At 37.9% G+C, this 11,088-nt stretch overlaps 1 protein-coding gene across 1 annotated transcript in view; it reads left to right on the forward strand.

Moving 5' to 3' along the window:
- Positions 1–6: 6 nt before the first annotated feature.
- LOC106102650 overlaps positions 7–11,088 on the forward strand; it is a 12,090-nt gene continuing 1,008 nt past the window's right edge. The window contains exons 1-18 of the mRNA XM_013282190.1: positions 7–79; positions 577–712; positions 873–1,026; positions 1,287–1,515; positions 1,948–2,075; positions 2,358–2,483; positions 2,839–2,986; positions 3,473–3,664; positions 3,974–4,113; positions 4,727–5,095; positions 5,837–5,930; positions 6,402–6,547; positions 6,641–6,754; positions 7,391–7,538; positions 9,683–9,735; positions 9,806–9,892; positions 10,379–10,502; positions 11,018–11,086. Coding sequence (XP_013137644.1) covers positions 1,007–1,026; positions 1,287–1,515; positions 1,948–2,075; positions 2,358–2,483; positions 2,839–2,986; positions 3,473–3,664; positions 3,974–4,113; positions 4,727–5,095; positions 5,837–5,930; positions 6,402–6,547; positions 6,641–6,754; positions 7,391–7,538; positions 9,683–9,735; positions 9,806–9,892; positions 10,379–10,502; positions 11,018–11,086 — 2,187 coding nt within the window. The 5' untranslated portion in view covers positions 7–79; positions 577–712; positions 873–1,006. The remainder of the gene's footprint in view (positions 80–576; positions 713–872; positions 1,027–1,286; positions 1,516–1,947; positions 2,076–2,357; positions 2,484–2,838; positions 2,987–3,472; positions 3,665–3,973; positions 4,114–4,726; positions 5,096–5,836; positions 5,931–6,401; positions 6,548–6,640; positions 6,755–7,390; positions 7,539–9,682; positions 9,736–9,805; positions 9,893–10,378; positions 10,503–11,017; positions 11,087–11,088) is intronic.

Consider the following 11,088-nt stretch of genomic DNA (forward strand, 5'->3'; position numbering starts at 1 on the left):
GCGCATCCTACTGCAGGCGGCACTCGACCGCGCGGACGACCACGAGCTGGCACGCATACTGCTGCAGTTTCTATGCCAGGTCAGCACATCAAATCACTTAACAATATAATAAAGACAAATATGGTAAAGAAAGGAAGAGGTTAAGTAGAGTTTTGTATATTTTGATTCCAACATACGAGTTAGTTGACCATAGATTTATTTGGTGACTAGTATAAAATGTTTCAGTTTAATCTGGATGTGGCATCACAAAACAATTGTTGAAAACTAGCTTAAACTATATACTAGCTGTTGCTCGCGACTTCACTCGCGTGAAATTAAAAAAAATATAAAAATATAGCTTATGTTATTCACTGATAACGTAGCTTTAATGGTGTAAGAATTTTTGAAATCGGCACAGTAGTTTTTGATTTATTTCAAAATACAAAAATGCAAATCTTTCCTCTTAATAATATTAGTATATAGCAGATAGAGTGCGGGACTCAAAGTCTTATTCGTTAATATTAGATTTTAATTGTGGGAGGGGGTCTGGGCCACGCCCCTTTTTCTATCGACCAATGACTACGTTGTTTATTACAGACAGCAGTGAAACGCAAGCCGCAGTGCTGCCGGCAGCCGTGCGAGGTGGCGGCGCGCGAGGCTCTGCCACGCCTGCTAGCGGCACATCCCTACCTTCACGCCATCAGTCTTCATGTACTGGCAGACTTGAACCACGGTACAATATTTTATACCAAACTTACTAAATTTTTCCATTAAATTGTCAACAAAACATTTATTTTCTTGACGTTTGCTTACTTAATTTTGTCGTTGGATTTAAATTTCAGTAAAGGTGTGGTAAATGGTATGAATCTTATTAATAAAAAATCTATGTATAGGTGAACCCGTAGATCCATCAGCAGTCAGCTACTTGTCAGTGCAAGAATGGCGTCCGAACTACGACGAGGTGCTGGGAGTGCTGGAAGACTGGTCGCTGAAGTGCCCGCATCTAATAGAACATCTACTGCTGCAGATGGAATATACACCTCATCAGTAAGACATTTCACTGACTTCTGTATGATCTGAAACATATGTTTATTTCAGGCAAACAAGTAAATTAAATTCAGGCCAATCTTTATTTTATAAAAATTTCTTAACGTAAATAAAGATTTGCCGTATTCAGTCACTAAATAGATACTGGAATACTCCCTTAGGATAAACATTTAATTACGTGTTAACACTAAGAGGGAGTTCCTTTAATTCCTCTAACTCAACGATTTTGACAACAAGTAATAGTATAAAATATTCGACAGAGGTGTATCGCTGGAGACGCAGCTGGCAATGGGGGCGTGGCTATGCCAGCATGTGGGCGGGGGTGGCGGGGCGAGTGAGTGGGCGTGGTCTGTGCTGGAGCGGCTGCGCGTGCACCGCTCGCAGTGGGCGGTGCCGCTCGACGCCTCGCCCCCACACGCCGAGCCGCAGGACGTGTTCTCTACTGCATTCGCACTGTTAGCTACCAGCTGGGGACATTCTGTGCCTTTGGTAAGTATACTTATTGTAAAGCAAAGTAAAAATAAAGATAAAAAAGTGTAATATTGAAAAAGTTAAATCATCTTTCGAAGATGTTTGTGCGTTACAAATAACGAATATTGTTTTTTTTTTAATAATTTTTGTCTCTGTCTAAACATTGAAAGGGCTTGGCCGATTTTGACTGGAAGTCAGCTGATTTATACTTGAATATTATCGACTACTTTTGTTTAATATCCGCGCTGACGAAACCCCGAGCGATCGCTAGTTAAATGCATACCAATATCAATACTTGAGTTGAGACATTACTAGTAAAAGTTATAAAAACCGCATTATCAATATTTTGGCTGCTGCAACACAGGGTACAGGAGTAAAGGCTCCCATGAAATGTATAATTAGTGTGAAATAATAAATAATTTAGTTTATATAATGTATACAAATTTGTAGATATGTTCTGTGGGCGTGCGCGCGCTGGTGGGCGTGGCGCGGGCGCGTGCGGGCGCGGCGGCGCGCTGCCTCGTCGCCATGATGCGCGCTGTGCAGCACACGCCTGAATCAGTCGCGCTTACACCAGAGTTAGTTTCATGTCACTTGTGTCTACTGTCTACATCATTCCAGTCCAGTAAGACAGTGGCCTAGTTTGGAATTTTTAGACTCACTGGAACCTTTTAGTGTCAATATTAAGTCAGTTGTATGCCAGCACCACACAATTTTACTTTACTATCCAACTGTCCTGGCACGGTGTGAACTAGGCATGTTAGATTGTCCACTGTCCCTACAAGTAGTGACTTTTAAAAGTAAAAAGGTAGAGGGGTAATATTTTTAATTGCATTTTATAAGTATTGCGATTCTTCTAGATTCACAGAGGTGTTTAATATCCTACTCGGTTCCGGTCCATCTCTAATGGCTCGTGCGTTAGGCCGCGCGGGGCCTTCCAGCGCTGAGTTACTGGAAAAGGCGCTTCTGAACGAATTACTTACACAGTAAGTAAAACTTCAAACTACTTGTTGAATTCACTATAATGTCAAATGTATTAATAAAACAACCTTTTTAGGTTTTTTTCGAGGTTATATTGTAGTTGATTTCGCTGAAGTACATATTCGAGAAAATATCTAAATTGCCTTTAACTAATAGGCAATATGCAAATGACGCCAAATGCGACAAACTTTTTTAAACATTATTTATTACTAAATAAAAACATACTCGTAAAGATTTTTTTTAATATAATGAGATGAAGTGGCGAAATTTAATGATTAGTTATTTTATAACAAGTAGAATCGTTTAAAAAATACATGCATTTATTACGTTTATTCTAAAAAAAGTAATTGTCAATTACAGGTCAAATAATGCGGGTATTCTGAACCCGTGGTTGCGTGGTCTATGGGCGCCTGGCCTGCCCGCCGCGGCGCGCGCGCTGCTCGACACCGCGCTGCGGGCGGCGGAGGACGTGCCCGCGCTCGATACTGTCGTCTCGCTCATGCTGCAGGTAAACACATAAGAGAAAAGAGATAGACATCTTTATCAACTCCATTAAAAAAAAATTGGATTTTTGATATCTTTAGCGATTCAATCGTCCTTAACCTTTACAGTACATATTAAAAATTTATTTACACTAAGTTATTTAATATTACTTCTTGCTAATTGTATAAAAGATAAAGTTTAAATGGATGGATGAATGTTTGTTAGAGTTTGTAGCCCAAACTGCTGAACGGATCTCGATGAAATTTGGCACAGATGTACATAGTCTGGATATACATAGGTTATTTACTTTTTTTGTAAATACCACGCGAACGGAGTCGCAGGCGAAAGCTAATAATTACCAATGTAATGAATAATTTAGTGTAGATTTATTATGTGATATCTACACAAAAGGGCTTTAAAGATTGGATACAGCAGTTAAACATGTTGTATTTTGTAACTTTTTAATGTTCATTGTTTAAGATTTTTCTAACGATTTTTTTAATGTTCTTAGAATGAAAATCATAGAGAGTTCCTAGACGACGCGGTACGTAACGCGTCAGTAGCTCCTGTGGTGTGCGAGGCGGCGCTGCGAGGTGCGCACGCGCAGTGCGAGCTGCCCGCGCTCATGTGGCCCCGCCTTATGGACGCGCTCGCACAACAACGAGCCCGGGGACAGAAAGTGCACGTTGATAACGCACTTAAGGTAAATAATCATCTCTGTCTTATCCCCTCCAAATAACTCTTCTCCTCTCAGTCATCCCTCCCTTGATCATGTCACCTTTCACGCAATCCAACTCTTTCTACCTCTACCGATGTACCTCCAAATTCATAACTAACGTTCTCCTTACATGCGATTCATCCCTCTTTATAACATGCCCCCATGCTAAGCCTTTACTCCTTATTTCTGTTGTCGTGGTAACCACCGGGCAAGCCGGCCCTACAGTACGAAGATGTTAAAGCGGGATCTACCAATGTTATCGTATAAATAGTAGTTTTTTTATATGTAATCCAGCAAATAGGTTGTACAATAAGTTCGGAGGAGCTAGTGTTGTACCGCGTGGCGAGCGCCGTGCTGGGCGCGCCGCTCGCTGCGAACCTCGCGCTTTGGCGGCTGCTCCTACATCTCTATCTACAGAGACCTCCCTCTAATCCGTAAGTCTGTTCGATTTCAACTTTAACAGCCTGTCCCACTACTGGCTGATAGAGGCTCGGATAGCTTTGCCACTGTCAGATAGAGTATTAAAATCAGATATTTCCATCACAAATTTTATACGTTGGATTGTTATTTGACATTGATGTTTCATATTGATAAAACGCTTATTTTTAACGCTAATTTTATTTTTGTAGTATCACGTAGGTCATACTAAATCAAGGGCAATTTAAATTAGAAAACATATAAGACTAACTGTTGCATGCGTCTTTGCCTATATAATAAAAATATGTCTATGTTTCTCACTGATAACGTAGCTTTTTTAATGGTGAAAGAATTTTCAAATCAGTCAAGTAGTTTTTGAGTTATTTCAATACATACAAAAATTTCGTCTTCATAATATTAGTATAGATAGTGTTTCATCGAGAACAGTAGCCAAAAATAAAATAAAGGTATTATGCCAATATAAAAGTAACCGGGCCAAATAAGTTTGTCATACTTTAGTGATTTATCAATTTTTTCGTATATTACCTGAAAGTCATATGTAGTCGGTTTTTTAATTATAACTTCTTATAGAATTAATATAACAAAAGTATTTTAATTGATTTATTTCAGGCAACTCACATCAATGCCAGTCGGTCCACTGTTCTTCAGTGGTATAATAAAATCCCGAGTACTATCACAATTAAAGAAACGTCTCAAAGAAACCATAGATTATCATAAAAAACAGAGCGACCAGTTGAAAAGTCAAGTCTACCCTCAAACAGAACAAATACCTACAACTAGCGAGTCTAGGAAACAAAATAATATTAAAACTGAACGGAAATTGTTTACACCAATAACTATTAATGATTTAATAGGAGAATGTAGAAGTGATTCAGAGAGTGAGTCATCGGAAGAAGAGATCACAGAAGAAAGAGTCAGTGAATCTTCTGCTTCGAGAGAGAAGTTCCATCTCTTCTGCTATCATTCTGGAGCTGTGAAGTGAGTTGTTTTCACAATTATTGCCAATGTTAAATATTAAAAAAAACTAACTGTTGCTCTCTACTTCGTTTACGTGGTATAAAAAGTAGTAAAAAACCATAGCCTATGTAAGTGATAAGCTTTTTAATGGTGAAAGAATTTTTAAAATCGGTCCAATAGTTTTTGAGTTATTTCAATACATACATAAATACAAATCTTTCTTCTTTATAATATTAGTATAGACTAGCTGAACCGTGCGGCTACGTCCGCGTGAAATTATAAAAACTTTATTTTATTGTTTACATTTGTGATATGTCAAAATACAAATGCATAAATGACAACCTTAGTTTCTTGATGTTGGCAGCTCGTATGGTCTGTTTCCCACATTAGGGCTTTTATCCAAAATATTTACCCCCTAAGTTTAATGGCGTGAAAATATATAGCCTAAATCGTGAAGTAAGTGCAGGGCTTTTTATTAGAAAAAGATTTATTCAAAAATATGTTGTAATTGCTGAGATCTTAGGCAACAAAGAAGTGTGTGTTTACGCTTTATTATAATAGTATAGATAATTCAATGAAATATATCTTCCAGATTTATAGTATAAAAATCTTTGTTATAATCGACTTTGCTAACGAATATACCAATTTAGTTACTTTATTAGTAGCTAAATGTAGTTTTTCTCTAAATCTACGCTAAGGGAGTCCCTTAACAGAGAACACAGATTGTGATAGTAAATGAGTTAATTCTTTATTTATTTATAGGATGTTATGTGAATATAATAGTTGGTTAACTGAAGGGGACAAGGTCCGCGCGGCGCCGCACCACGCTGACATAGCTAGGTTCATACAACAGGAGGTACTTATAATATTTCTATTAATTAAATTTTACTTTGTAAATTAATAAATTACTGTTATATTTTTATATGATATAAGGTGGAAAACGACCAAGCAGCCACCTGAATCCACCAAATGGAAAGCGACCGCTGCCCATAAACATCTGCAATTGCAGCGTTGCCTCTCCTTAACTGACGGAGGAGACACACATAAAGAGGACATTTCCTCTTCCTATGCGTATCCTCCACCGTCAAATCCACTTTTTCTTCCCATTCTTTCTTCTTCAGAAAAGGGTGGAAAGGATAAAGGACTAAAATTAGTCCATTAGTTATTCCAAATACCTCAATCTAATTTGAGGTTAAACATTTTTTAATTTTCGACTTTTCAAGTCTCTTAACTCCTAAATGTCTTACTTTTATCACATTTTTTTAGTATTTTCATATGTAAAACATATTAGGAAAGGCAGAAATTCTATTTAAACTTGTTATTTTAGGGTATAATCGCAGCTCGACGTAACTCTCTGCCCGGCTGGTTCTTGTCGGCCCCGCCCCCGCGGCCGCGCGCCCCGCCCCCCGCCCCGCCCTCGCCTTTACAGCAAGCTATACACGCTTTGCTACAAATCAAAGAAACCAGACCAATGTAAGATATTTTGTATGTAAGGCTCTAGTTTACTTTTTACTATCTATTATTAGTTTTAGTAAATGATTACAATTTTGTATATATTTTTTCCAGTGCACATATACCAAATATCAAGCCTTTATTGGATGAGGAAAGTAATTTATCAGACGCGCGAGTGATTTTCAACCTTGTGGACAGACATCTAAAGACTATGGAATCTGACGCTCAGTAAGGTTACTTTGTCTATTTATATTTCCCTTTTTTACTCTTTATTCAACTATGTTTTTCTTCTTATGAAATTTAAGATATTTTAATACTAAAATTGTTTTTTTTTTCAAGTTCTATGGTATTCATAGACATCCTGTTTCAAGAGCAGCGTGAATCAGTACTTACTAAACTAGCGCGTACCATCCTTCGACCATATCTTCCTTGGTCTAGGTGGGATATTGGTCAAGCGCTGGTTTTGTAATTTAAAAAAAAAAACAATCTGCGTCTTATCACAAATAACCAATTAGTTAGTGATTAGTTGCGCAAACGACGGGATAAAAATAAAAATCAAATAGCCGTTTATCGACCGACCATTTTTAAAACACCACCAAATTACCTCATAGTACAATCTGAGAACGGTCATATTTTTAATACTTGCTTTCGCCTGCGACTCCATCCGCGTTGTATTAAAAAATAAACATGTAGCCTACGAGTTTTTTAAACTTCATCTGTGCCATCATCGAGATCAATTCAATTTAGGCTATAAACTTTAGCAAACATCCATCTAAACTTTCGCATTTATAATATCACTAAGATCACACTTTACCACGGAACTTTATAATCTCTGCCTACACTAATGCATTTTAATGCTTTTAGGGTGTGGGTCCGCGAGGTGTCGCAGCTGTCGCAGCTGGACAGCCAGCTGCTGGAGCTGGTGCGGGCGCTGCGCGTGCGCCGCCCGCTGCCTGTCTACACCAGGTGGTGCGGGAACGACACCTGCAAACCTATCAAGATTGCTATACAGGTGATATTACTAGCTTTCGCCCGCAACTACGTCCGTGGTATTAAAAAAAGTGAATAGTCTTTGTGTTCTTCCAGATTATTCTCTACATTTAAAAAATTTCATCAAAATCCGCTCAGCCGTTTAGGTTATCAACTCTAACAAACATCCATCCATCTAAACTTTTGTATTTATAATATTAGTATGATAAGGTGGCAAATGAGATTTGCGAATTCGCCGAAATGGCGAAGAAACTATAGACGTCCGGAATTGAAGATGCGTCGCATACCCTTGATTAAGCGTGGTCTTATTATCTAAAACATCTTATCTTACTTATTACTTTACTATACTAATATAAATGTGAAAGTTTAGATGGATGGATGTTTGTTAGAGTTTGTAGACTAAACGGCTGAACGGATTTTGATGAAATTTGGCATAGACGTAGAGCATAGTCTGGAGGAACACATATGCTACTCACTTTTGTTTTATTTTTATTTCACGCGGACGGAGTCGCGGTCTATGCTAGTTGTTACATATTTAAATGACTGTTCAGTATTCGACCGTTAGTGTTTATGGAGGACCACTTACGGCCGGTCTCAATAACGCATCCTAGATCGGGAGATCGCTTCAATCGAGAAATAAAACGACCTGCTGGTTGATCACTAACCGGTGTCTCAATAACACCGGATAGCAAACATCAACCGATTTTCAAAATGGATCAGCGGGATCGATGTACTTTGTGAAGTTTCCTCCTGGCGTTCCATTTCAAGCAGATGTCATTATGACTGTGTTGTAAACCTATTGATGAATTTAAGAAAATATGCACATTTTTGGGTTTTGACGTACTAACTAATTATTAATTTGTTGCGTATTTTACGAATAAAACGTGTTTCAACATGTTCCAAGCAAATTGTCATCAACGAATACTCCCTTTTCGGAGTTTTGGTAGCGGTACGAGATCGTAATCAGAGGAATACATTGTCTGTCAATGTCATTTGACATCAGTTGTCAATGTTATTTACATCAGCTATTAATTTGAAATTTATATAGCTTCTATTCGTGTTTTTTTATAAACAATTAAATATTTATCATCGAAAGTGTAAGTGCAATGGTATGTATACTTTTATTGAGTTTTTGACATGTTTTTACTTTCTACACTTTTCAATAAACTTCCCCCGTGAAGATGCTTCAATTCGCGCCTAATTTGTATAAACCCTTTACATAGTAATTTCTTATTATTTCCAGACCTCAAGCAAGCCTCTTACGAAGGAGGACACGAAAACACTGCTTTCGTTCATTGAAAGCAGTGAAATTAAATTGACTTGATGATTGACTAATGCTACCACGAATAAATTGAAAAATGAAGAGTGGACACGGATAAGCGAAAAATTCAATGTTTGTTGTTGTTTGTTTACTTTATTGTACTACTATTTTTGTAATAATTAAAAACTTCATTTTTGTAACAAATATAAAAACTGTATTCTTGTAATAAATATAAAGGCTTGATTTTCGCAAAGTTTTTATTTGAAATACTACCATCGCCCTAAATGCATTTCTTCTTCGTCCCAGTCTGAAAGTTGCTCTAACACTTCCAAATCACTTTCACTATCAGCTATCACTATACGGCAACAAGCCATCCATTTTTTAATCTCATAATAAATTAGTAGAATCTTCCGATTTCCATAGATTGTAAAATAAAGATTGAGAGATGTGTCAAAATTCCAAAAACATTTATTGAAACACTGCAACTGTCACTTTCAAACAGAGGGCGATCCGAAAAGTGTTAGAAATCAGATTTTTCCCTCCGATAGATTAGTCATGTTTTTAGATCGAATTTCTATCGTTCGGTCGTTTATTGAGACAGTATTTCAAAAGATTAGGATACGGATTGAGATTTTCGATTGAAAAAATTGCATATTGAGACCGGCCGTAAATAAATAAAAAATAAAGAAAAAACTGCGTTGTTACAGTTTTAGTTCGTTAGTTATGAGTGTGAAAGGGTACATCGGTAGAGGTAACGTAAAAGGTGACAATCAAAAAAGGGAGTGATGACTGAGATGACGTATGATAGAGTTATGTGGAGGACAAAAACCTGTTGCGCCGCTACGGGAGTAGGATAAGGAGATGATGATGATGATGACGTTACAATTTTAGTTGTATTTTCATAGGGATACGAATGGGTGATATCAAGAGGTGCGGAAGAAGGTATCGAGCAAAACAGGTTTGTAGACATTTAACAGTATAAATAAAAATGTATGAATGTTTGAATAACGGTCCGTTTCTGGCAATAGGCGATGTGCATTAGCTGCTGTGCGCGTGCTGGCTCGCCCCAGACCTGCCACTGCTCGCGTTGCAGCCACACTGCAGTCATTGGCCAGGTAAGATATAAATAACTAAAATTATTCCAGACTTTGTTCTACATTTGTGCCTTTTAAAGTTGTTCAGCCTTTCTGGAGATACGTACTCATCGATCTAAACTTTCTCATTGTTATTACTAGATTTTTCCCACGATTCTGTCTACACTGTAATAAACAAAATTGAGTAGTCTGTGTGTTCTTCTATACTCTACATTTTTACCAAATTTTATCGTGATCAGTCGTTTAGGAGATAGTTCCAAAAAAAAAAAACATCCTGTTGCTCACGACATCGTAGAAGTTAAATTTAAAAATATAGTATATGTTACTCAGCGATAACGTAGCTTTCTAATGGAGAAAGAATTTTTAAAATCGCTCAGTAGTTTTTGAGTTATTTGAATACATACAAAAATACAAATCTAACACAACAGAGACAGCAATAGGTTTTTATGAGGTGTTAGAGTGAGATGCCTGCTTGTTTGAATGTTAAGTAATAAATGTGTGTTGCAGAGTGGTGCGCAGCCGCGAGACGGCGGTGCGCGTGGCGGAGCGCGCGGGGCGCAGCGCGGCCGCCGCGCACCGCTTCCCGCCCGCCATGGACGCCATCACCTCCCTCGTCACCTATCTTGCTGAGGTAATAACAAAACAACTTAATCTACTATATTTTTTGCATCTTTTAAGAATCTAACTGTATACTAGAACTTTCATCTATACCTTTGGTTGCGATATGTTTAAAAATTCTACATTGTCTAGTATAAGGATTGATCTAATTATAAATTACTACCTTCCGCCCCCGATTCCGTCCCCGTGGAATTAAAAAAACAAAAGTGAGTAGCATATCTGTTCTTCCAGATTATGCTCTACATCTATGCCATATTCCATCGATATTTGTTCAGCCTTTAGGCTACGAACTCTATCAAACATCCACTCATCCAAACTTTCGCATTTGTAATATTAGTAAGATACTGTAGGTTCCGAAGCAGAGCCTAAACCCTTTTATGCTTAACGCCCTTTTTTGAAGATCAGTTATTTTGTAATGTCTCCATTTTACGTTTGGAGTTTAATTATACCTCCAAATATATTATTGACTAATCTTTTCTTACCAGAGATAGTAACTTAGAGAATTAATATACTAAAGTACGTATATAGTGTTGGGTGTGCGAGGACGCGGAGGCGTGCGGGCGGCTGGTGCGCGCGTGGGCGGGGGGCGTGGCGCGCGC

This window comes from Papilio polytes, unplaced genomic scaffold, assembly GCF_000836215.1.
Source record: "Papilio polytes unplaced genomic scaffold, Ppol_1.0 DF823912.1, whole genome shotgun sequence".
NCBI classification, from domain to species: Eukaryota; Metazoa; Arthropoda; class Insecta; order Lepidoptera; family Papilionidae; genus Papilio; species Papilio polytes.